The sequence below is a fragment of the Rhamphochromis longiceps genome, linkage group LG19 (assembly GCF_057381845.1).
Source record: "Rhamphochromis longiceps isolate RC_006_pf linkage group LG19, R_longiceps_female_GT1.1, whole genome shotgun sequence".
NCBI classification, from domain to species: Eukaryota; Metazoa; Chordata; class Actinopteri; order Cichliformes; family Cichlidae; genus Rhamphochromis; species Rhamphochromis longiceps.
The window spans coordinates 672,909-699,795 of NC_140575.1; the positions used below are offsets into that span (position 1 = coordinate 672,909).

At 43.8% G+C, this 26,887-nt stretch overlaps 1 protein-coding gene across 5 annotated transcripts; it reads left to right on the top strand.

Annotated features, from left to right (window-relative positions):
• Positions 1–26,789, top strand: LOC146645971 (rab3 GTPase-activating protein catalytic subunit-like). Of its 5 annotated transcripts, none has more exons than XR_014908813.1 (9): positions 1–19; positions 247–365; positions 12,693–12,858; positions 13,849–13,948; positions 16,279–16,371; positions 16,512–16,684; positions 17,293–17,381; positions 17,525–17,635; positions 26,651–26,789. XR_014908813.1 is itself a non-coding variant. In XM_085391693.1 (8 exons), exons 3-8 carry the CDS (start codon positions 12,703–12,705, stop codon positions 17,541–17,543), a joined length of 630 nt encoding a protein of 209 aa, XP_085247819.1. In that variant the 5' UTR covers positions 1–19; positions 247–365; positions 12,693–12,702; the 3' UTR covers positions 17,544–18,732. The 5 variants fall into 5 exon arrangements, 3 of the variants coding, with proteins under 3 accessions (XP_085247819.1, XP_085247821.1, XP_085247820.1); XR_014908814.1 differs by lacking the exon at positions 26,651–26,789 and adding an exon at positions 18,750–19,360 and having other exon boundaries at positions 17,525–17,612; XM_085391693.1 differs by lacking the exon at positions 26,651–26,789 and having other exon boundaries at positions 17,525–18,732.
• Positions 26,790–26,887: the final 98 nt, after the last annotated feature.

Below are 26,887 nucleotides of genomic sequence, written 5' to 3' on the forward strand. Positions count from 1 at the left end.
GCTGGACTCAGACCTGGCCAGGCAAGTTCAAAGGCAGCTGTGGTAGAGAGAGTATATGGGCTCAAATTGTGGTCATAAATATTTTGTACTTGTAAATCAGGATTTGTGTGTGTATGGGATCAGAACGATGCCACCTTGAAATGAAACCGAAAAAAATATTGAAACTGAAAAAAATATTGAAACAGAAATAAATGTACAGCGCGGCTGCAGTCACGGACAAACTTGCATGTGTCTGTTCGGGAATGGCAGATGCTGAGAGGTCCAGCGTTTACATTACCGGCTATTTCAAAGTGACAGCCTGAGGTGTTCTTCAGTAAATTGGACTACCAGACAGGAGGACCTGAGGCCCCACCGTATTATTTTCGGTAAGTTAAATGTGTGTGTAAGCTAATCCGTAACTTAGGTCCTTAGGTGAGCACTCGGCTGTCGGGGAAACTTGTTTTGTAAAGTTCGTTTAGCTAACCCGTGCAGGTGAATGAATTTACCCTGACTAAAGAAATCAAGAGAAACGCACCGGGCTGCTCAGTGACTAACCACGGTTACTGTACTTTCTTTATGAGTATTATACTGTAAGAGCAACAGGCTGGACTCTGCTTCTGCTCCTGTGCAGAGCTGATTATTAAATATGTGCAAACAGCAGCATGTTTTCTGTCGCTTTCCACATGTGGAACGACATTAACGCCAACTTTTAAAAACCTGGCACTTCAGTAACCCCTCATTAGTCAATAGCTACGGATTAAATAGCAAAGCCCGATACTTATGTACTGAAACCAACTACTTCCGCTTGGCAGCTTAAGTTAAAATGTTAATTTTTTCCTCTGATTATTTTTTTAGCACTGACTCTGTATATTTTTTGTTTGTTGCAAATATTCAGGTTAAAAAACTGTCCGAATTATATTTAATGAGGTATGTTCACAAAGTCACATGTGCAGTACTCTGTATAGCTTGCATCCTTTAGGACAAATAATTTGAAGCATTAATATTTCTTGTTCAATACTGAGCTGATAACACCTCCGTATTGTCATGGCCCTGGGTCATGTGACCCAGTATTCTGAGTTTCTTGGTGTTTTGTTATTCTTTTTAGTCTAGTTTCATTTCGGTTTATCTAGTTCAGGGGTGCCCAATCCCGGTCCTCGAGAGCTACCGTCCTGCAGCTTTTAGATGCATCCCTACTCCAACACAGCTGAATCAAATGGTTTGATTACCTCTTCAGCATGCCATCGTGTTTGGCAAAGGCCTGATAACAAGCCATTCATTTGATTCAGCTGTGTTGGAGTAGGGATGCATCTAAAAGCTGCAGGACGGTAGCTCTCGAGGACCGGGATTGGGCACCCCTGATCTAGTTACATTCTGCCATGTTTCATGTCCAAGTTTTCTTTGTTTGTCAAGTTCATGTCACGTCTAATCTCCATGTTTTCTGTTTTACTTTGAAAGTCTGTATTCAATGTCAGTGTATTCAGTTTCATTTCTCCTGTCCTGTCGTTAGGTTCATGTGTGTCAGCTGTGCTCCCATGTGTGGCCACTTCCCCTGATCATCCCTCATGTGTATTTAGTCTCTGTGTTTCATACAGTCTGTGTCGCGTCGTCTGTGTACTTCCCCCCGGTCAAGTTAAGTGTTTTTCAGGATTCTGTGCAGTTCATGTTTGCCATTTGGTTTATGTTGTTTTTCATGCAGCCGCACGATGAGGTTCCGTGCAGGTCATGTTCATGTCTCTTTCGTCACGCCACTTGGTTCACAGTTTCCATGCATCTGCACAGCATTCTGTTCACAGTGATCATAGTTATGCCTTTCAGTCAGGTTAGTGTTTTTCCAGTTTAGGTTTTTGGTTAGTTGCAGTCTCAGTCCCTGTTATGTTTTGTCTACTCCCTTCTGCATCAGCCCAAATAAAGGCTCGCTTTCAGTTTAAGTTTTCCTTAAAGTGTCCTTAAGTGTCCTTCCCAGCGCTCATGAGACTGCTTTGCTGCACTGTGGTATGAGGTGCTAACCTGTTGACAGTGTTAATTTTAAAATGTATTCCACCAAAGATAATAGAAGTAACATATTCTGAATACTTTACAACTACATGAATATCCTATTGCTGTGTGATTTATTACTATTACCGAAGGTTACTCTCCATACCAACACCAACTAGATGTTTAAATCTTAATATAAATGAGTAACAGTAGGTGCACATTAGGTAAGGCTGCACTTTTTGCAGTGATCTCGTAAATAAAACAGGTCCGCGGCTCCGAACCGTAGTAAAGGGACCTCTGGCTAATACGTTGGGGTCTTTTTTTTTTTTTTTTTTTCCTGGATCACCTGTTGAGAAAGAAAAAAGAAAACAAGCAGAAGAAGACTAGAGCAATAAAATAAACAACACCATGATGATCTATGGGAATATAACAGTAAATACTAAATGTTAAACATTATTGTGCAGCACGTAAGATCGACAGCGCACAGTGTGCTTTAAGGTAGGAGCCAAAAAGGAGCAGAGCAGCGGCGTTAAGGACGTCCTCGCCGTACCTGGGTCCATCAGGTCCTCCAGACGCGTGAGCAGTTTGGTGAGTTTCACCATTTGCTCCAGGAGCTGCGCCTGGATGACGGCAGATTCCAGCAATACCACCGTCTTTCACTCGCCCAGTTTGAGGACCTGCTGTCCCGCGTTGGTCCCAGCATTGCCCGCCTTGACACCAACTACAGACGCTCAATCCCACCTGCAGAGCACCTGTCCATCTCCCTGAGGTTAGTAAAAGTGTTTAATACGGTAGTCCTTTATTGATACCTGTGCTAACATGGATGTGCTATGCTATCAATGAATGCTGTCGGTGTTTACTGATAGCAAGCTGTGGTACGGAGACGACTGTTTATAATATTTCTAGTGATACTCGGGTCTCATCAAGTCCCGATTTACAGTGGGGCAAAAAAGTATTTAGTCAGCCAACGATTGTGCAAGTTCCCCCACTTAAAATGATGACAGAGGTCAGTAATTTGCACCAGAGGTACACTTCAACTGTGAGAGACAGAATGTGAAAAAAAAAATCCATGAATTCACATGGTAGGATTTGTAAAGAATTTATTCGTAAATCAGGGTGGAAAATAAGTATTTGGTCACCTCAAACATGGAAAATCTCTGGCTCTCACAGACCTGTAACGTCTTCTGTAAGACGCTTTTCTGTCCCCCACTCGTTACCTGTATGAATGGCACCTGTTTGAACTCATCATCTGTATAAAAGACACCTGTCCACAGCCTCAAACAGTCAGACTCCAAACTCCGCCATGGCCAAGACCAAAGAGCTTTCGAAGGACACCAGGAAAAGTATTGTAGACCTGCACCAGACTGGGAAGAGTGAATCTACAATAGGCAAGCAGCTTGGTGTGAAAAAATCAACTGTGGGAGCAATCATCAGAAAATGGAAGACATACAAGACCACTGATAATCTCCCTCGATCTGGGGCTCCACGCAAGATCCCATCCCGTGGGGTCAAAATGATCATGAGAACGGTGAGCAAAGATCCCAGAACCACACGGGGGGACCTGGTGAATGACCTGCAGAGAGCTGGGACCAAAGTAACAAAGGTCACCATCAGTAACACACTACAACGGCAGGGAATCAAATCCCGCAGTGCCAGACGTGTTCCGCTGCTGAAGCCAGTGCATGTCCAGGCCCGTCTGAAGTTTGCCAGAGAGCACATGGATGATACAGCAGAGGATTGGGAGAATGTCATGTGGTCAGATGAAACCAAAGTAGAACTTTTTGGTATAAACTCAACTCGTCGTGTTTGGAGGACGAAGAATACTGAGTTGCATCCCAAGAACACCATACCTACTGTGAAGCATGGGGGTGGAAACATCATGCTATGGGGCTGTTTTTCTGCCAAGGGGACAGGACCACTGATCTGTGTTAAGGACAGAATGAATGGGGCCATGTATCGTGAGATTTTGAGCCAAAACCTCCTTCCATCAGTGAGAACTTTGAAGATGAAACGAGGCTGGGTCTTCCAACATGACAATGATCCAAAACACACCGCCCGGGCAACAAAGGAGTGGCTCCGTAAGAAGCATTTGAAAGTCCTGGAGTGGCCTAGCCAGTCTCCAGACCTCAACCCCATAGAAAATCTGTGGCGGGAGTTGAAAGTCCGTGTTGCTCGGCGACAGCCCCAAAACATCACTGCTCTCGAGAAGATCTGCATGGAGGAATGGGCCAAAATACCAGCTACTGTGTGTGCAAACCTGGTAAAGACCTATAGTAAACGTTTGACCTCTGTTATTGCCAACAAAGGTTATGTTACAAAGTATTGAGTTGTATTTTTGTTATTGACCAAATACTTATTTTCCACCCTAATTTACGAATAAATTCTTTACAAATCCTACCATGTGGATTCATGGATTTTTTTTTCACATTCTGTCTCTCACAGTTGAAGTGTACCTCTGGTGCAAATTACTGACCTCTGTCATCATTTTAGGTGGGGGAACTTGCACAATCGTTGGCTGACTAAATACTTTTTTGCCCCACTGTAATTCGATTTATGCCGTTATCAGTGTTTGAATGATAGCATGGCTGTGGTGTCATATCAATGTATGCTCTCGCTGTTTGCTGATATCAAACTGTGGTATGAGGACCACTGTGGGTTAATCTTTGTAGTGATACTCACTCCTTTCTTTTTATTTAGACCTGGTTTAATTCTGGGATAGTTGAATATTTGTATATAATCCCAGCAGACTGTTTTAGATTATATCTAATATATATCATGTAATTATCCTTGTAATTACAAAAGGTTTTATGTAAGATTTATGTTTTGTAATTTAAATCTGACATCACAAAAGTATTTTGGAATTTGAATAATGTATTTTGTAACTGCAGCATTTTGTCCAGGTTCCTTGCCACCGAGGACTCCTTCAGGACCATCGCATTCAGTTTTCGAGTTGGCGTGTCCTTGGTGAGCCAGATCACCCCCCAGGTAGCGACGTCCATCTGGGACTGTCTAGTGGACGACTTCATGGCTGTGCCTTCAACTGAAGACTGGCGGTGCATTGCAGAGGGATTCCAGGAGCGCTGGAACTTCCCTCTCTCCCTCACAGTAGAGGTTGTATCTGCGCTCCATGGAGCTCCGTCCTGAAATTGCGGAGAAGTGTGTGAAGGCAACGTGTGTTCTCCACAATTTTCTGTGCTGTTTGGACAAGAGAGGGGCACCTGCTGTGAGGGGTGTGGCACCTGCTGTGAGGGGTGTGGCACCTGCTGTGAGGGGTGTGGCACCTACTGTGGTGGAGCCGTTGCAAGGCCTGGGTCGTGTAGCAGCAAACAACTCCTCCAGAGAGGCTGTCCTGGTGGGGGAGAAGTTCATGGCCCACTTCTCGGCGGAGGGAGCCGTGTCTTGGCAACCAAAGGAGTAGCCTGTTTGAAGTCTGAGTGACTTCCCCACAACGGCTCTTTTGAGAGCCACCCACAAACCTCTAAAGAGTGTTCCTGTCTTTTTTAATTTTTCTTAATAAATGGAGCTCTACTCCAAAATAAACTAACCTCTCTTTACTCTCTTAAAGACATATTTACATATAATTGTTACACAAAGTTTTGGCTGTCTCACCTTGTTTTGGTACAATCTGCCAGGTGTAACAATTTTTAATCATGTTTTTGCTGGAGAAGTGCAAGGTTTTAGTCAACACCATCAGACACAAAGAAATGTAAAAATATATATTTTAAATTAAGTTGTTTCAGCTATTTTGACTATTACCAGCTTCTCTGTTCTACTGTTTATGCACATATGTTTTCAAAGTAATTATACCACATTTAAAAGTAAGATTGTTTTGGCTTTTTATTATTAGAGTTAGGCAGCACGGTGGTTAGCACTGTTGCCGCACAGCAAGAAGGTCCTGAGTTCAATTCCAACATCAGGCTGGGGTCTTTCTGTGTGGAGTTTGCATGTTCTCCCCGTGTTTGCATGGGTTCCCTCCGGGTACTCCGGCTTCCTCCCACCGTCCAAAGACATGAAGCTTGTGGGGATAGGTTAATTGGATAATCCAAATTGCCACTAGGTGTGAATGTGCGAGTGAATGTGAGTGTGAATGGTTGTCTGTCCCTGTATGTTGGCCCTGCGACAGACTGGCGACCTGTCCAGGGTGTACCCCGCCTTTCGCCCTATGACAGCTGGGATAGGCTCCAGCGCCCCCCGCGACCCTGAAAAGGATAAGCGGAAGCGAATGGATGGATGGATGCATGGATTATTAGAGTTACAGTCATACATATTTTCAGAAGCTTGTATTTAATCTCCATAAGAAACGATCATATTTAGCAGCGTGAAAATTACATATTTATTTAGAAAATTACGTATTTTTATTGGAAGATCATGAGGGAGGAAAATATATGGTTCTTCAAAACAGAAAAATAAACAAAAAATCCATATTATGGAGTTGACAAGTGGTGACACATGAGTAGAAAACAGGATATTATTTCTTTCAAAATGACCATTAAACCTTAACAACCTTTGTAATATCACAAGACACATCATAACAATTCTGTTTTTGCACATGTCAAGTTCTACATCTTAATAGTTCACCAGCAAGTAGCTGCCTACTGCTCCTTGATTCCTAAAGTACTCTGTGGTTGTGTGTTTAGACGCTGCTGGACTTTCTCTCCTTTTGACTCTCTGTGCTTGTTTCCAAAACCTTCTCTTCTGCCTTTTTTTCTCTTCCTTTCAGATCACTGATGTTCTTTATTTTTCCCTCTTTCACTCTATTTCTCCATCTTTCCCTTTATGAGAAACTCAGGCTGGCTGTTAATTTTTTCTCTACTTATTTTTTGATCATCCCTGTTCCTTCTCTTTTGTTCCTCTACTGACAGCTTCCTCTTTGCTATTCTAGCCTGAAATGTACCATTTTGTAATTGCTATAATTTTTCTGAAGCATATGCATTTACACATATTAAGGATGAATATTCACAACACAAATATGTATTAAGCAACAGAAATGCTATCCGGTCTTTAAGTCTGATGTCATTAGCCGTTTCCAGGTCCAAACTCCGCTGCAGATCCCAAAGTCAAAGGAACTCTGCGGCATCACTGAGAGTTACAAACTGTCTAAATTCTTTCATCTTTAATAAAATGATCAGTGTGGCTGTTTTACCAGGTGTAACATCCAGGCATCCATGAAAACAGAATATATGAAATTTAACAGAGTTAGAAGTTAGCTCGCCGGTTTCCACCTTAACACCAGCTCTGCTATCACTTCCAACATAAATGAAGACAAAACTAAACAGCACTGGCGTTTGTAGGGTTACTGATGTTGGACTAGCTGGTGTATAATGATGTGCTACGTGATTGCTAGCAACACAGCTATGTTAGCGTAACATAAACACAGTGAAACTTTTTTCCACTTGATAAAAGTTAACGTGAGGGTTCCCGATGGTTAGGCTGACAGTGATCACTGACTGTTTTTAGGGGCTTGTTCAGATTAAATAGAACAAGATAAAAAAGAATAAAAACATGTTAAAACACAACAGCCTTAATAAACACAGAGTAGTTTGGACCCGAAAGCAGGGTTCATACATCATCACTTAAAAGACCAGCTCTCGGGGCAGAGATAGCTCAGTAGATAGTGTTTGCCCCATGATCGTTGGGCAGGGCTCTAGACTAACTTTTTGCCATGGGCGTACGCGTACCGGCACAAAAGTTAGGCGCACACAAGTTTTATAATAATTTATATAATATAATGTGTTTTTCTGGATACACTGTGCTTTTTCAGCATTCAAAGATTGATGACACCGTGTCAGAGCACTGGCTATGAATTTCAGAAGGATCAGGCCTTAACTTAACAGAAAAGTTAGCAATAGTTCTTTTCCTGTTACAGCTACATCCACTTCTGTCGTGCCCAGGCTGCTCACTAGGGCTGGGTATCATCACTGATTTCTATAATCCATTCGATTCCGGTTTTCAAAGTCCCGATTCGATTCAACTTAGCCTCAGACAGTCAGAAATATTATAATTCTGATCATTTATCAGTACTGACTTCATCAGAATTGTGAACATCACAGCAGATTCCTTTGTGTGAAAGTAACTGAGAATAAAACACAGAAAAACATGAAGGAGATTTTCCTGGTCTGGCTTTTTATAGCAGATAACCTTAAAAATATTCTACAATGTTCTGCATATAAAGTTTAAATTTCTTCAGTATTGAACAACAGAAAAAATAGGCTTTCTTGAAGAAAAAGACAGTAGCCGACAGCACTGTAAACAACGGTAGACTGGTGGGTAATAAGCGAATAAATAATACAGAAAACAGAGATTGGAGACGGGAAACTGTTCTTGAAGTACAGAGAGAGATAGAGAGAGAGCTAGCTGTGCATGGATGTGATTTTAATAGTCGTGGAAGCAAAACAGCAAAATTCAGCTCGGTGAATTTTGGTTGGAGAGAGACAAAACCTGCAGCTCAGAATCAGCGCAAAAAGACGTAAACACATCGCGGACCGGACGCATCAGATTCGCTAAGCTCCGACAGCGTGTCCGTCTACGGGCCGTCGGGTGAGAAAGCCGAGAAAGACAAAGTTAATTCTGATGGGTCGGGTCCGCTCTGTGTTTACGTCTTTGTGTGGAGTCCGTGTACCTGCTCTGATTTGCTGTTTGGTTGTTGTTGAACTGGTTTTGTGAGCTTTAATCTGAGAATCTGGCGTTTCTGGCAAAACACAGTTATATTTAAAAGTCGATTCAGGATTTAATGAATTGATATCGCTTTATTCAAGCTACTCACCTCCCACTTCCACCTGCACTTTCAACTGGACCACGGCCAATCAGAGAGGTCCCGCCCCTTACTATCTCTGATTGGTTTAGTCCACGATAGGGACAAAATGTGTGTCTGTTGTTGACCACAGGGAAGGTTGCAGATTTTTTTTTTTTTTTTTTTGCTACCCGAACAGTTGGTCGCACAGGTGCAACCAAATATTTTTTTTTAGTCGCACCACTGAAAAATTTGGTCGCACTCTAGAGCCCTGTTGGGGGTTCAAATCCACCAAACAGCGGCTATCCTGAGATACCCTTGAGCAAGGTACCGTCTCTACACACTGCTCCCCGGGTCATGGATTGGTAGCTGCCCACTGCTTCACTGAGTAAATGGGTTAAATGCAGAGGACTAAGCATTTTCCTACAGGATTAATAAAGTATACATTAACTATGAGATTCAAGATCAGGCAAATTCCATAATATTCGACACATCTGTAAAGCAGAAATATCAGTAAAATGCACAGGAAGTAATATGACTGAAATAGTAATAAAAATAACTTAATATAATTAGTGAATAGGACACTTTTGTGACATTTGCCAAAATCATTAGAAAAAGGGTCAACACCGTCAGGCAAAAATCCTGATGGTGCTGACAAAATACCCTACTTTCTCTCATAGCACGTTTTTCTGACAGACGCCATCTTGTTGTTCATCAGTTGCTTATGGCCTCTACTGTGGTGTTGATGCACTATGGTTGTGACACAGAGTTTTATCAGAAAGGTATGCAATAAATGAAATAAAAATTAAAAAAACTCACCAGAGCAGTGACCTCATGGCATGTGTATCAAACAGGAAGTGGTAAAGGGGTCCTCACAGTGTAAGTTACCCACAATAATTCCTTATTTTTTTGTACTTTTTAAAAAATCTGATGGTGTTGACAGAAACTTTGGACATGTTTTGTCCCTTATCTCAAGAATCACTGATATATTCTCAAAATCTTTCATAAACTGCCTGCTTTTCAGGAATGAGGTGGTAATTCGATTTTGGAGCAGTTCTTGAGCCATAACCAATGATGAGCAGCTTTCCTCACTGTCACTGGTACGGTGCTGCACTGATGCCTTCCTGAGAGCCAATGCAAGCACAAAGAGTTAAGTCAGCAGTTTTTTGATGAGCTTTCAATATTTCCTTTAACTAACGGGGAGTGAGGTCCTTTTATCTCAGGCATGTCAGGAATACTGAAACCTGGGCTGACTGACCTGACCACAGCCTCTATGACTTCAGCATCACTGTGTCCTTTACACAAGAGGCTGACTGGCCCACAGATCTTGACACCTCTCCTTACTGTCACTTCTTGAAGCCTGTTTGCTGCTGTAGGAAACACGTTTTATGGAGCTGTCAGCTGACTCGGCGATGTTCTGTTCACTCTTTGACACACCCTGCTAATTGCTTATATTAACATCTCTTGGCTGGTCTGAGAATGGGTTGGCGTTCCCCGGACAAGCTGGAGGAGGCTTCTCTGCTTGGGCTGCTGCTGTGTTACTGCTGCATTTCTGCTCATCAGACTCACCTAATGAGATGGCTGGAACTGTTTCTTTTTGGCGAGGTGTCTGATGTCAGCTGGCAGTGATGATGATGATGCCACTCGAAGCTGCTTTTTCAAGTTTGATTCAGTTAGTCTTGAGTGGAAGCGCCTCTTTGCAAGAGTCAGTTTTGAAAAGACCTGTTCAAAGTGGTACGTTGTCCCAAACAGAGATGCAAATTTCAGGGCATGTCTCGCCAGGATGGGAAAAGCCTCAGCATGAACGTACAGTTTGTGAAAGTCCAGCAGAGAGAGGCTGTTATACTTAGCTTTGAGCTCGTAGTTGTTTTGCAGCCCAATTATTTCCACTTGGAAAGTGTCTGGCACAGATGGTTGCACATTAAACGGCGTAGCAAACATCTCCAGTTCCTTTTGGATATTCTTCACATCTTGAAACCTGTCATCAAATGCCTGAATGAGTTTTGCACAACGACTGTTGTTGTGATTTGGCGCTACACAAATAAAATTGAATTGAATTTAGAATTGTCCCTATTGCCAGTCTTGGCAGCCGGGGGTCAGTCCGCCAGGGCCTCCGCTCCTGGCCGCCACCCGGCACACAATGCACCCAGCTCGCACTGGAACGTTTCGCAGCCGAGTGTGAAGCAGCGGGAATGAGGATCAGCACCTCCAAATCTGAGGCCATGGTTCTCAGCCGGAAAAGGGTGGAGTGCCCACTCCGGGTCGGGGATGAGTTCCTGCCCCAAGTGGAGGAGTTCAAGTATCTCGGGGTCTTGTTCGCGAGTGATGGGAGAAGGGAGCCGGAGATCGACAGACGGATTGGGGCTGCAGCTGCAGTAATGCGGACGCTGCACCGGTCCGTCGTGGTGAAGAGGGAGCTGAGTGTAAAAGCGAAGCTCTCCATTTACCGGTCGATCTACGTCCCTACCCTCACCTATGGCCACGAGCTGTGGGTAGTGACCGAAAGAACGAGATCGCGGATAGAAGCGGCAGAAATGAGCTTCCACCGAAGGGTGGCTGGCCTCTCCCTTAGAGATTGGAGCCTCCTGGGCGCCTCCTGGGTGAGGTGTTCCAGGCATGTCCCACCGGGAGGAGGCCCCGGGGCAGACCCAGGACACGCTGGAGAGATTATATCTCTCGGCTGGCCTGGGAACGCCTTGGTATTCCCCCGGATAAGCTGGAGGAGGTGGCTGGGGAGAGGGAGGTCTGGGCCTCTTTGCTTAGGCTGCTGCCCCCGCGACCCGGCCTCGGATAAAGTGGATGAAGATGGATGGATGAATTTAGAATTTGTTTGTTTTATTTTATTGTGAAAGAACTATAGAGGAAGCGACCACCTTTTCGCACATGCGTAGAAAAACATCCTAATTTCCTGAACCGATCAGGCAGCCAAAGGCAACAACATGGCTGCTGATAGCGATGTGAGTTTGTTTTGTAACATGTCAGTGGTCGTGTCCAAATTCATGGGCTGCATCCTCCTGAGGACCCGGCCTTCGCGGTCTATGTGGGCCGGGTCCTGAGAAGGTCGGGTAGGCCGGAAGTAAACGGCTGTTAAATTGGACGGTCTCGCCTTCGGATTAGCGTCACTGCTGTCTCGGTGGAGTTTAATAAACTCGGCCGTCTGCTCCTTGCTGTCTAAAATATAACAGGACACTGGAGTAAACTCTCGACCATCTCACACTTCTGTTTAATCAGTTTTCTGTTTGACGTTTATTCAGCTGTGTGAAAACCAAGGAGGAACCCACCTGGGGGATTAATAAAGTTTTATTTTATCTAATCTAATAACTTTAATCTCAGCCAAACCGATTTACTCACGAACAAATAAAACACTGAAAAAAGTCCAACAATAACATTTTTAGGTTGTCTAAGTGACTTATATATCACGTTTAACCTGAGTAGCGAAAGTCTGCGGTGATCTGAATATGATGTGCCGGGAGTTGTGCCGTTCTCTGCGGCTTCAGTGACCCTCGAGCTCCCGGCTAGCTATCGAGCTGGTGGGTAGCAGACGTGTAGGGACCTTGCTCAGGGGTACCTCAGCTTAGCTTTTCACTTGATTCAAACCCCCAACCTTCTGATCCCGGGGCAGCCACTCTACCTACTGACCTATCCCTCACACACGTTTACATCGTTGAACAAGTCTGTGCCACAGAGCACGCTGCATCGCTGCATCGCTGCATCGCAGCAAAGAATGGGTTCGGAGGATTTTTTTAGAAGTGATGAATTGCTGCAGCCCCAGATTACGCCAATGAACACAACATATTAAAACCAGTCTGTGTAGCACTCAGTGGTCCGTGCAGTGACAGTGCTGACATACATGCCAGTACAATGCAGTTCTGCAGCTTGTTGCTCTGTGTTTCAGTCGGACTGTTTAGTTTAGCTGGATTGTTGCTGGTTGAGAGAAACTGAAGCTGGATGTCGGGCGTGTACCAGAGATCCTGCTAGTAATGCCTTCTGCTGTTTATCTTGTGTTCAGTCAGGTGCCGATGTTTGTGCAGATCCAGCAGAAGTGGAGGCGGATGTATGCCGGAGAGTGCAAAGGACCAGGCGTGCGCACCGACTTTGAGATCGTTCACCTGCGTCGAGCGCCCGTGCAGTACAACCACCTGTCCGGCCTGCTCGACATCTTCAAATCTAAGATAGTAAGTGCTCTGGAACAAACATCTTTATATGGATCATATTTCAAGGTTGTTTGTTTGTTTTTAATAAAGAAAAATTAAAATTGTGCAGCCACAGAGCGTCATGTACCCATGTTCTACAAGTATCACCTCAGCATCCTGTTCCAGACGATTTTAGGACGATGTGAATCCTGTTAAATGCAACTAATAATCATAAAAGCATCCACGAAGTGCATGTAAATGTATTTTCTAAAACATTTATTCATCTGGTTTTTCCTGCTCATGTACAGTCTCTCCTCCTCCTCCTCCTCCTGCTGTGCTCTGACAGTCACACAAAAACTGTATTCAACTTGAAAATAACACAAACATCTTATCTTATAATAAGAATATATTCTTGTAATAGTTCGTCAAAGAGCAGGTTGATAACAGTACAGCACACTGCTTAGTTATGTGAACATTGGGAAAACAGAAGAGGAAGAAGAAGACGTCTAATTCTGTGTAAATTCGGTTTCTGGATTTTTGTGGAGTTAATTTGTGAATAAAATAAAGACTGTTAGGAAGTGGATGTCGGTTTAATGATCAGTTTGTTTGAACTTTGTTTATTCCTATTCCTGGAAACACAATGGATTCCCAGACATCACGTTGTTTAACCCTTTCATGCACAGTGGTCTGCAGCTATTCAAAGGCTGTTTTCTTGTATTTGTGTTGGTGTTGATGGTAAACTTGCACAGAAACACTACACACTGATGTCTCCATACCCTTCATAAGTCAAAACCGATGTTGTCCACCTAAGTGGACATTTAAAAAATGAAGTTCAAAAATCTTATATTCATTCCTAAAGAAGAATAAAAATCCTGATTGATGTTGTCATCATCCACACATGAGGGTTAAATGTGTTCAGTATGTTCCCAGAAACAGCCGACAATGACGAGGTGTAATCCACGCCTGTACAGAGAGATTAATGCTGCAGCTTGTTACCATAAACATGAGCTGATGTCTTCCTGTTGTCATCAGGGTTGTTCCCTGTTCCCTCTGCCTCCAGTCAACATCGCCATTCGCTTCACCTACGTGCTCCAAGACTGGCAGCAGTATTCATGGCCACAGCAGCCTCCAGGTAGGCAGTACATGTCATGTCATTAATACACAAATAGAAAAATGTAATATTATTATTAAGAAATTATTAAATTTTTTTTAAATACATGTCAGCAAGTGGCTGACATCCAGAAACCCTGCCAGTGGCTTTTAGGAGTCGTGTGTGTGATGCAGGTCATGTTGTTGTTTCCTGTGGAACGATTGTACCTGCTGGTTCCAGGTCGTTCTTCTGATAAGTCTTTTCACTCGTCTGTCTGAAATCGTGTGGGGAGCGCTTGGTCGTGGCTGGTTTATCGTAAATAAATAAAAACCCTGCAGGGGCAACGCCAGGTTTATGGCCCCAACAGTGCTCACTGGAACCTTCAGTAACTTAGAAGTTCTTCTGTAGCCGATGCCATCAGTCTTAAGTGTGCAAAGGTCTTGAGAGAGCTTGTTGGTTTTACCCATCATGAGACGCTTCTTGTGTGAAACCTGGCTAATGAGGCCATAGTTGGGACTGAACCGGCTGATATTAATTTGCACTAAGTGGCAGGATTGCTCTGTAATTACTCATAAATGTGTCTTTTTGCACCTTTCTTTCTGTCCAATACATTTCCCCCGTGTCATTCTTCATTGTTAGACGTCATGTATGGACATCTATGGTGGCGCTGGGTGATATGAGGAAAATGTAATATCACAATATTTTTTTGCTATATCACAAAACACGAAATAAATCACGATATGTTTAAGTTATTTTCAACCATATAGGATCTAAATTTGCACTTATTCAAACCGACCATTCAGGATGGTTTTCTATTGTCAACATAAAAATGATCTGAATGAACTGAAATGTTTTCTTTTAACCATCAGCTGCACACAGAGGATTTTCACAGATTACAGTATAATCACAGTAAGTCTCTTTCTGTGGTCAACACTAGACTTTAACATCAAAAGATCACAGCAACAAAAAACGACGTCAAGAAAAAAATCATGAGTCAAAATAAAACGACTGAAATGAAAAAGCTGCTCTGTTGTTCCTATAAAAATGGCAAAATAAAAAAAATGGATGACATCAAATTACAGAAACAAGTCGAGACAGTGACTATAAAACAGTTTATTTAATGTTTGCTTGGTGTGCAGGGAGACGTTGACATGCAGGGTTTAAAACATCATTTCTTTTGCAGCGAGATTCATTCTCTCACCGTCTGAAACTCCTGATGTCGCCATATTTTTACCTGTTCAGTTCAGTTCAGTTTTATTTATACAGCACCAAATCACAACAACAGTCGCCTCAAGGTGCTTTATATTGCACAGTAGATCGTACAATAATAGATACAGAGAAAAACCCAACAATCATATGACCCCCTATGAGCAAGCACTTTGGGGACAGTGGGAAGGAAAAACTCCCTTTAAACAGGAAGAAACCTCCAGCAGAACCAGGCTCAGGGAGGGGCGGAGCCATCTGCTGTGATTGGTTGGGGTGAGAGAAGGAAGACAGGATAAAGACATGCTGTGGAAGAGAGACAGAGATTAATAACAGATGTGATTCAATGCAGAGAGGTCTGTTAACACATAGTGAGTGAAGAAGAAACACTCAATGCATCATGGGAATCCCCCGGCAGCCTGCGTCTATTGCAGCATAACTAAGGGAGGATTCAGGGTCACCTGGTCCAGCCCTAACTATATGCTTTAGCAAATAGGAAAGTTTGAAGCCTAATCTTGAAAGTAGAGATAGTGTCTGTCTCCTGAATCCAAACTGGAAGCTGGTTCCACAGAAGAGGGGCCTGAAAACTGAAGGCTCTGCCTCCCATTCTACTTTTAAATACTCTAGGAACAACAAGTAGGCCTGCAGTGTGAGAGCGAAGTGCTCTAATAGGGTGATATGGTACTACAAGGTCATTAAGATAAGCACAGAGGAAACTATTTCTAAGCTAAAATTCATGCATCAAATGATACGCAGCAGATAAGACGGATGTAATCAAGCTACCGATAGAAAGAACATAGTAAAGGACAAATAAAGTGTCTTTTTTTCCTCATTGTTCTATGTGTGGGCCTCCTACTTCCTCCCACAGTCCAAAGACATGCAGTTAGTGGGGACAGGTTCATTGGGGCCCTAAATTTCCCACGGTGTGAATGTCTGTCTCTGTGTTTGCCCTGCGGCAGACTGGCGACCTGTCCAGGGTGTGCCCCGCCTCTCATGACAGCCCCAAGCACTTTACATGTGATGTAAAGTGGACTTTTCTTTTGTTGCCACGTCCATGATTTAGAAAATGTTACACAGATGTTGTCCTGCTTCGCTGTGCTGAAGCGTGTGCTTCATGAAAAGTTTGAATAAGAAAATATCAGGTCAGTAACTGTTTGTGTTCCCTGTAGGTGAGGCTGTGACAGAGCTCTTTAAACTCTGCTGTAGGACTGAGTGTACAGAGGAGATTCCTGGAAGAGGATACGCTGAAGATGAGGGCAAAGGTCAGGTTCCTGGCTTTACTTGTTGAGTGACCATACTGCATTCTGGAAACGTGCGTAGCTTACTGGGAGATCTGGGCATCTGTGCTGACCCGGGCCTCAGCAATTGAACAGAAACTCTTGGATGTGTTTGTCGTCTGTAGAAAACAGTGATATCAGCTCTGCTTTGTCCAAGCTGACCGAGCCAGCAGCAACTGTGCCCATTTCCAAACTGTCTGTCTCCAACATGGTGCACAGTGCCCGGAAGCACATTCGCCGCCATCGACGCATCGATGAGTCGCCCCTTAACACCGAGATACTCAATTCTGTCCTTCTGGTAAGAGTTAATCATGTAACCTGTTTAAAAGGCATTAACTAGTCGGAGTTGACTAATACTTGACTGAGTTTTAATGGTTTCAGCTCATTTTATGAGGAAACTGATTCTGACAGAAGAGGTGTGGATCCCGTGTTAGGAGACGGTGAGCGTGATATTCAGAGCAGCAGAGACCTCGGAGCGTGTGGTAGTTTGACTCGTACTGATGTGGCTCCTCTGCTTCTTTTCACAAACAGTTTTTCCTTCCTGGTTACTGTTGAGCCCGTCACACTCAGCAGCTCGAGCTCGAGCTAAGACAGCCTTGAATCTTAAAACTACAGCCGTAATTGCATTTATGTCTTAGAGTGCTGGCCACAGATATTGATCCCATCTGACAGCAGCTCAGTAAAGCACAAGAGCGTCATCTTAAACAGGATATCAGGCAGCGTTCTTATTTTTATTGTCTACTTCTGGTCACATCCTGCTTTTGCCACTGAGCGATCAGCATCCTGTGTTTTATCATGAAGTGATGACTACGTGAGCTGCACTTGTTTAATTCTTCTAACATCTAGAAAACAACAGAGTTTCTAAATGACAGACTTATTTATTTGTGTTTGTGTCTCTGTTTCCAGATGCTGCTGTGGAGAAGTCTGACTGTAAGAATAACACTCAGCTGTCCAACTCCAGTGGGACATCGGAGCAAGAGAAAACCTCTGATTATGTATGTTTGCCTCTTCACCACTCGCACACTCAAGGTTACACTCAGGTCAGGTCCAATATAAGTTTCAGAGTGAAGACAGGCTCAGTGCTGTCAGTACTTTGTCAGGATTTTTATTGATTTCATGGTCTTTTCCCTCGTTGTAGAACCTTTTCCACCAGCTGAAGTCGGCCCCCAGTGACAGTCTGACCTACCGTCTGGCTCTGTGTGTGTGTCTGTTCAACTATTACTACGGTGGGCTGCGGGCTGTTCTCTAAGTAAATATATTTCTAAAGGTGCTTTGATGTGAAATTATCACCAGATGTCGGTAACAACACTTCCAATCCAGACGTGCAAAGGAATCAAACCACAGATGAAGTTGTGTAATAATACAAAGTGACACAGGGACATTTATTTATTACTTTATACAAATGTTGGTGATGACAGTTCATGGCAGCGTCTGTATGGAGAAACCAGTCCCATCATTGCTCATGACTTTGACCCACTCACCACACAAACAGTCTATAAATCCCGAATGCTCCGTGGATCCTTCCCACAGATTCAGCTCAGGTGATTGGCTGGGCCGTTCCAGCAGCTTTACTTGATTTCTCTGAAACCAACCGTTTCCATTGGCTGTGTTTGTGATCATGGTCTTGCTGAAACATCCATCCTTGTTTCATCTTCATCATCCTGGTAGATGGCAGCAGATTCTAATCAACAATGTCTCCATTCATCCTTCCTGGAGTTATGTTTAATGTCTCAGTGCTGTACGCTGAATAAACAGCCCCCCCCCCCCATGATGCTCCCGCCTCCAGACTTCAGTGTTGCTGTGGTGTTTTTGGGGTGAAGCCACCCAAACATGGTGTGTTTACAGCCTTCAAAGAGTTCAGTTTTGGTCTTTTGTGACCAAACTATATTAAAGATAAAGCATATTGTTGTACCTATGCATTACACTGGAGCAGAGCTTACATACACTCAACAAAAATATAAACGCAACACCTTTGTTACTGCTCCCATTCCCCATGGGATGGACGTAGAGACCTAAAATTCATTCCAGATACACAATATAACCATCCCTCCCAAACAGTGGTCACAAATCAGTCCAAATGTGTGGTAGTGGGCACATCTGCTATATTGAGATAATCCATCCCACCTCACAGGTGTGCCACATCAGGATGCTGATCTGACATCATGAGTAGTGCACAGGTGTACCTCAGACTGCCCACAACAAAAGGCCACCCTGGAATGTGCAGTTTTGTCTCACAGCAAAATGCCACAGATGCCACAAGCAATGAGGGAGCGTGCAATTGGCATGCTGACAGCAGGAATGTCAACCAGATCTGTCGCCCGTGCATTGAATGTTCATTTCTCAACCATAAGCCGTCTCCACAGGCGTTTCAGAGAATATGGCAGCACATCCAACCGGCCTCACAACCGCAGACCTCGTGTAACCACACCAGCCCAGGACCTCCACATCCAGCAGGTTCACCTCCAAGATCGTCTGAGACCAGCCACCCAGACAGCTGCTGGAACAATTGGTTTGCACAACCAAACAATTTCTGCACAAACTGTCAGAAACCGTCTCAGGGACGCTCAACTGCATGCCCGTCGTCCTCATCGGGGTCTTGACCTGACTCCAGCTCGTCGCCGTAACAGACTTGTGTGGGCAAATGCTCACATTCGATGGCGTCTGGCACGTTGGAGAGGTGTGCGCTTCACGGATGAATCACAGCGCTTTGTGTTCTGCGTCCTGATTGGCTGCAGACTATTGTTGATCTCCTCCGTGCCGTCTCTCCTGTACAGTACAGAATCGCTTATTCATTGGTTCATTAATGATTCATTGATGTTGAATTATCTCTCAGCTGCTCTGTTCTCATGTGCTGGACCTGAAAACACGGTTTGATCTTTGGTTTCTGTAATACTGGACTTATTTGTCTACGAAGGTTTGAACTTTGAGAGCTTAAACAGGAGAGAAACGTGTGAAAATTTTCATGTCGGTCTGAGTGTATAAAGTGTGTAGTGACGGGTTTTACCTTAACACATCTATAGTAATTGTAAAAAATAAAGTTGGCTACTTCAGATTTCACCAATCGCAGGTTATTTTTAGAACGTAACTCCCGCGATAAACGAGGGAGCGCTGTATACAAATACTGAGAAGTATAAAATTTGAATCCTGTCTCTCTCTGAGGTGCGGGGGGAAAAAATATCGACAAGTCGATCAACATCATCTACAGATACATTCGACATCTCGAGAAATGTAAATCGCCACTTGATTCGTCCATTTGGTTGAAAAACCCGACCTTGAACAAGGAGCGAATATCACACCGGAAACTAAGCGCTATGCGCCGGAAGTAGCATATGCTAAGGCGCACAGGTCTAAGTTATAGGTCTAAGTTCCCCATAATGCACTGGGTGTTTCTTCTTCACTCAACATGTGTTAGTACACCTCTCTGCATTCAGTCCGTCTGCCCCTCATCTATCGATGGATGTTAGAGGCTTTGGTTCCCACTGTCGCTCACAGATGGTCACCTAATGTTTCCTGTGTAACTGCAGGGTCTTTGCCTTATAACATAGAAGCAGCTTGAGGTAACTGTTGTTGTGATGCTGTGTGTGTGTAATAAAGCTCCCTTACTGACAGTGGGTCACCACAGCTTGTAGCTCCATGTATTTGATGCGGCACGTTTGCCCTCGCTGACACAACCCTAAAGGGATTTGTGTGTATGAATAAAGTTTATTGTTCATACAGTTCATTGCTGTATGTCTGTGAAAGGCTGAATGAGGGTTGTAGCTCCCTCAGCAGCTGTGGAGCGATGGAGATGTGGTTAGTTAGACACGCTGCTTTAGTTTACACTACAAACCACACTCACCTGTTTACACTCCTTTTGTGTTACAACCACCTTGTTACACTCAAACACCAGATGATGCATCTGAGCCAACTAAGGATTCACTGAGACTGAAGAAGCTCGAGATCATAATGTGACCAAGTGGTCGGCGGGGTTATGCACAAAATAAATAAACTTGACAACGCCACCTAGGGGAATTACACCCCCAGGAAATATATTTAAGAAAAATAAATAAAAGGAATAAAAGAAGACCGCACAGATTCAAGGATGCACACTGAGGCAGGTTGGCTTCCAATATTAAAACAGTTTTATTTATAGAAATAAATAAAATATTATAAATAATATTTTATAAATAAAATATTAAAAGTCAAGATGTAGCGTCATTATTGACAGTGTCCTACAGTAAAAATAAACAATCGTGGAACTTGGACTTACCAGCAGCCGTGGAACCAAAAGAAAATCACACCAAAAGAATCACTGCAGACCACCCAGTGCTGTACAAAAGAAAGTGTGAAAACGACCCACCACCTGAGGTCCCAGGGCCACTGGCTCGTCCTCCTTCACTGAAATAAAACACAGAAAAGTATGTTAAAAGAATAAAAGGACACTGAGCGTCAGGCTCGCTACAAATCATAAAAAGACTAAAACACACTTTAATAAAAGAAATCACACACACACACACACACACACACACGGGAAAGGCTTATTCCCCACGGGTCAAACTACCACTCGTGCTGGTAATAATTATTCTCAGGCGTAGGCCGGTCTGGCTCCCCACCGGCTGAGACCGGCCACCCAGGCGATTTAGAGTCCCAGCACGACACTCGGGCAGAGAATCACTTCAGCCCGATCACAGAAGTGTGGGTACGAGCAACAGTCCAGGGTAAAATAGAACACCAGGCGAACCCAAAAAAAAAGGTAAGCCTACTTAATAAAAACAAGATAAGACAAAACAAGACAAGACAGCAGACTCCACCAAGGAGGAGTTCACAACAGCAACTGAGAAGGCAGTCCACTCTTCCAATTTAGGTTGGACAATTTACCATGGAGAGGTGAGTACAGCAGTGAACCCTGAAACAGATAAGTGTAACCTTAAACTCTTATAGCTATGAATGCTAATAAAAGTAGTTCTAACAGCTTACCCCAGGACCGGAGGCACTATACTCTCATTGGTGGAGATACCACGAACACCTCTCTCCGCAATGGCAGAATTAAACAGACTGCTGCGCTACAACAGGCCGGAAAAGGATATTAACACCAATTCCAGTATTCGGAGGGAATCCAAGGTTAAGCGAGAGCATACCTGTAGCTGTCGTATAATCGGCTCTTGCTGATCAGTCCGTCGCAGTACGCCAGCATTTACTGCTGTATCGTACCAGAAGCTCGGGAGGAATTAATCCAACAAGACATCGGCTTAGCTTTATACAGGCTAGCGCCACCCTGCAATCAATGTGCAGGTGGGTTCCCAATTAACCCGATCACCTGATACAAGGAGCGAGTGCAGTGGAAAGAGAGCGAGGGTGGTAGAGCGAGCGAGAGAGAGAGAGAATGAGAGAAGAAAAACAACGGAAGGCGAGTAGCCCATCTGGCTACAATAAGAATTTGAGGCTCAGCTGATACAGTATCATAGGAGAATCCAACCATTGTATGTCAAGAGACTATAGGCAGTGAAAGCTCCATCTGGAGGAGGAACGACGTGGTTCAGAGCGTTGCCTCCTGCAGCTGGTGACATGTTCAGATTTCAGCTCTGTCGGTTAGAAAGTCTGTTTTTGTTTTTCATCTGTGTGTTGCTCTTTCATCCTTTTCTTCTTCCTGTTTCTTGCATCAAGCTGGCTGACTTCACCACTGATGAGGTAACCATGAGCAGTAAGCCTCGTGTCGCTCACAGTTACATTTAACATAGTGCGATAAACACACTCAGTCATTATAAGGTACATCCTCTAAAGGTTCACATAACAGACAAACAGGATAATAAAAATAATCTGGTTCTTTGCAGCGTCCTCAGATGAACAACACACGACATTATTACACGTCTCAGTATTTGTTACACTGAACACAAATATAAACACAACACTTTTGTTTCCATGAGCTGAACCGGATCCTGACTGGTTTTGCGACATGTGTGTCATTGTGCTACACATGTACGGCATATTTCAGAGTGGCCTTTTATTGTGGGCAGTCTCAGACACACCTGTGCAATATCCATGCTGTCTAATCAGCACCTTGACATGCCACACCTGTGAGGTGGGATGGATTATCTCAGCTAACGAGAAGTTCTCACTAACACACATTTAGACAGATTTGTGAGCAGTGTTTGCGAGCAATGTTCCCTGTAATGTTTCACGTGTCTGAACACACAAACTCCCTGAGCGTCCCTTGGACCACTGTGAGCAACAGCAGACGTGTGCACTGTGGTCACACCAGCATCCAAGAATACTTTTACACAACAAGACTTCTTCAAAAAAGTAACTGAGTTTTGCAAACAGAGTTTTTTGCAGCTGTTTACCTAAAAATGCAGCCGAGGTGTTTTTTAAATAAACATTTCAAACTATTTGCAGAACAATCAGCTGTTCTGCATCAAATCTGATGCCACACAAATTATTTGTGCCGCTGCAAAAAATAATTTCTGTCCACTATGAGATGAAGGAGAACAACAGCCTGATACCTGCAGGCCTGACAGCAGCAGATGTGTCACTGCTGCAACACCTGTAAACCATTGTTCTGACACACACAACAAAACTATTGACTACACTACACACTAACTACACACTAACTACACTCTTAACTACACACTAACTACACTCTAACTACACAAGATTTGTGCTAAACTTGGCAATCGCATCTCAAACACGCCGTCACTCCTAAAACTTCCCCCTTCCTAAACAACTAAATGTCATGTTGCCATATCATTTTTTGATTGGTCGACATGGTGCATTTTTCCACCAATAGGAAAGGCTGGTGGGGGTTTGTTTTGGTGTTGTTTTTGCTCACAGGCTTTCGAGCGTTTTCCTTATAAAACGGCGTTTTTACCGTTTCTTCCTGCAGTAAATATAAACAACGACAGTATTCAGGAAGAAAACCAAACATTGCAGATATTTTATCATAACTCTGGTTTTACGTGGCCGATCAACACAATTCAAAAACTGGTATAAAGTCCACACTTTGTCCGTCAGTTGTTCCGTCTGTCCTGCTCACATCTCCAATGGTTGTACACGTTGTCATTAACGTGGCTTCACTCCACATCAGCCGCTTTGCTAAAACACCGGTGTCGCACATAAGGACGCTGTCATAGCCTGTCAGCCACGTTGATCAGCTGCGTATATACGAATGTGAATCGCGTGATTGGCTGGACTACGGGATAAGGTGGCCTCGTTCTGATCCCATACGGGAGCAGCCAGTCACTGACTAACACTGCAAAACAGAATCGTTAAAGTTTTCATTTTAATTTCAATTCAGGTGATTTTTCTTTTTTTTTTTTTTTTGTGCGCAACGCAGATTTTCTGTGCAGAGACCGTGCCAGCAGTGCGCAATTGTGCCAGCAGTGCGCAATTGTGCACGCGCGCAGCTTAGAGGGAACATTGCTTGCGAGTGTCGGGTCTTTTGTGTTTGTAGAAAATGTTTCATATCTTTGAGTTGAGCTCATGGAAAACAGGAGCAAAAACAAAAGTGTTGCGTTTATATTTTTGTTCAGTGTAAATGATAAAACATCAGGTTTGACCCAGAATACAGTTTGATCCACATGATGGCGCTGTGAAAAGTGCGCGCTGTACTGGTGGCACCAGTGTCCCCAGCCCACAGACCAGTGCTGCCACTAATCGAGTTTCATTAGCAGCATCTAAATGCTGTTTAAAGGTGGACTTCATCTGTCACACAGGAGCAGTTTGGCTTCGCTTTGCTTAAATAATGACCTGGTGTATTTCTGTATACACACCTGCTAAGGATCAGGTGACTCTTATAATAAAAGGTTAATACGTAAAACCTTAAAAATAAAAAGGGCTGTTTTTAGCAGTATTTAGGCTGCAGTCTGTGTATTATGTCCATGATATTCTACAGTGGGGCAAAAAAGTATTTAGTCAGCCACCGATTGTGCAAGTTCCCCCACTTAAAATGATGACAGAGGTCAGTAATTTGCACCAGAGGTACACTTCAACTGTGAGAGACAGAATGTGAAAAAGAAAATCCATGAATCCACATGGTAGGATTTGTAAAGAATTTATTGGTAAATCAGGGTGGCAAATAAGTATTTGGTCACCTCAAACATGGAAAATCTCTGGCTATCACAGACCTGTAACGTCTTCTGTAAGACGCTTTTCTGTCCCCCACTCGTTACCTGTATGAATGGCACCTGTTTGAACTCATCATCTGTATAAAAGACACCTGTCCACAGCCTCAAACAGTCAGACTCCAAACTCCGCCATGGCCAAGACCAAAGAGCTTTCGAAGGACACCAGGAAAAGTATTGTAGACCTGCACCAGACTGGGAAGAGTGAATCTACAATAGGCAAGCAGCTTGGTGTGAAAAAATCAACTGTGGGAGCAATCATCAGAAAATGGAAGACATACAAGACCACTGATAATCTCCCTCGATCTGGGGCTCCACGCAAGATCTCATCCCGTGGGGTCAAAATGATCATGAGAACGGTGAGCAAAGATCCCAGAACCACACGGGGGGACCTGGTGAATGACCTGCAGAGAGCTGGGACCAAAGTAACAAAGGTCACCATCAGTAACACACTACAACGGCAGGGAATCAAATCCCGCAGTGCCAGACGTGTACCGCTGCTGAAGCCAGTGCATGTCCAGGCCCGTCTGAAGTTTGCCAGAGAGCACATGGATGATACAGCAGAGGATTGGGAGAATGTCATGTGGTCAGATGAAACCAAAGTAGAACTTTTTGGTATAAACTCAACTCGTCGTGTTTGGAGGAAGAAGAATACTGAGTTGCATCCCAAGAACACCATACCTACTGTGAAGCATGGGGGTGGGAACATCATGCTATGGGGCTGTTTTTCTGCCAAGGGGACAGGACCACTGATCCGTGTTAAGGACAGAATGAATGGGGCCATGTATCGTGAGATTTTGAGCCAAAACCTCCTTCCATCAGTGAGAACTTTGAAGATGAAACGAGGCTGGGTCTTCCAACATGACAATGATCCAAAACACACTGCCCGGGCAACAAAGGAGTGGCTCCGTAAGAAGCATTTGAAAGTCCTGGAGTGGCCTAGCCAGTCTCCAGACCTCAACCCCATAGAAAATCTGTGGCGGGAGTTGAAAGTCCGTGTTGCTCGGCGACAGCCCCAAAACATCACTGCTCTCGAGAAGATCTGCATGGAGGAATGGGCCAAAATACCAGCTACTGTGTGTGCAAACCTGGTAAAGACCTATAGTAAACGTTTGACCTCTGTTATTGCCAACAAAGGTTATGTTACAAAGTATTGAGTTGTATTTTTGTTATTGACCAAATACTTATTTTCCACCCTAATTTACGAATAAATTCTTTACAAATCCTACCATGTGGATTCATGGATTTTTTTTTCACATTCTGTCTCTCACAGTTGAAGTGTACCTCTGGTGCAAATTACTGACCTCTGTCATCATTTTAGGTGGGGGAACTTGCACAATCGGTGGCTGACTAAATACTTTTTTGCCCCACTGTACATTACAGTAAAAACAGTAATTATATAAAGAACAGATGGATCAGGATCCTGTCTGTGTCTTTACTATGATCTCAGCTGATAATGAGGCTTGAAAGAGACATGTTTGAACTTTTGCATTGATCAGACAAATAAGCCTGCATGTTTGCATGAGCTTTAACTGTAAAACATGAAGCCTTTATTATTAAAAAAACAAAACCCTTTTAGTGTCATACAGGTAAGAAAGCAGCGAAGCGTTTTTCTCTCTAACAGATGTTTCATCTGTTTTCTCTGCCGTTGCTCTGATGGGACCTGCAGGGTGTTTTTGGTGACGTGGAGGTTTGCACAGTTGCTGCCTGTGGTGTGTGTAGAAATGTTCATGTTCTAGTCCCACTGTGAAGCACATAGACGTGTCCTGACTTCCTGTCTGTCCCACACTCTGTCTCTGTTTGTTGCTGCCAACAGTACAAGTCATCTTTGCAGATTTTACTGAATTAACAAAAACATATTTACTGAAAGACTTATTCAGTAAACATGTTTGTTACACTGAGACTGAAACAGAGATCCCTGTTTACGCTCATAGAAAACGAGCCTCTGTTTTACTTTATTGAAATCATTTCTAATCACAGACAGGATCAGCAGCGTGCAGCTGCAGTGAGGTGTTAGTAGAGGAGCTGTGTTTGTGAGCTGTAGTCTGGATCAGGTCTCTGTGGGAGACTCGGTTACAGTACTTCTGAATATCCACGTGTCCACCTCACACAGCACATTTCTTCAGAATCGGTTGCTGTTTGCTAACATTTGACCTTTGCCCTTTTAGGCTGCCCTTCTGGCGCCCGTCGATGAGGACTTGGGATCTGACAAGAAGCAAACTGGGGGAAGTAGCAGAGTACCAGACTTCCCTCCTCCAGCAGGCCGGGAGATCTTGTTGCGCACCTGTGTGCCGCGACCAGCAGCGTACTCCAAGGCGCTGCCTCAGCGGCTCTTCTGTGTCCTGATGAGGGAGGAGTTTAGGTTGACCGGAGGCTTTTCCACAGACACGTCCTCCTTTTAAGTC

Bases quoted from the DNA above. Each gene is read 5' to 3' on its own strand.
- LOC146645971 (XM_085391693.1), top strand. From the start codon at position 12,703: ATGTTTGTGCAGATCCAGCAGAAGTGGAGGCGGATGTATGCCGGAGAG. The intron at 12,859-13,848 runs GTAAGTGCTCTG...TGTTGTCATCAG, and splicing joins ACATCTTCAAATCTAAGATA to GGTTGTTCCCTGTTCCCTCT. The intron at 13,949-16,278 runs GTAGGCAGTACA...TGTTCCCTGTAG, and splicing joins ATGGCCACAGCAGCCTCCAG to GTGAGGCTGTGACAGAGCTC.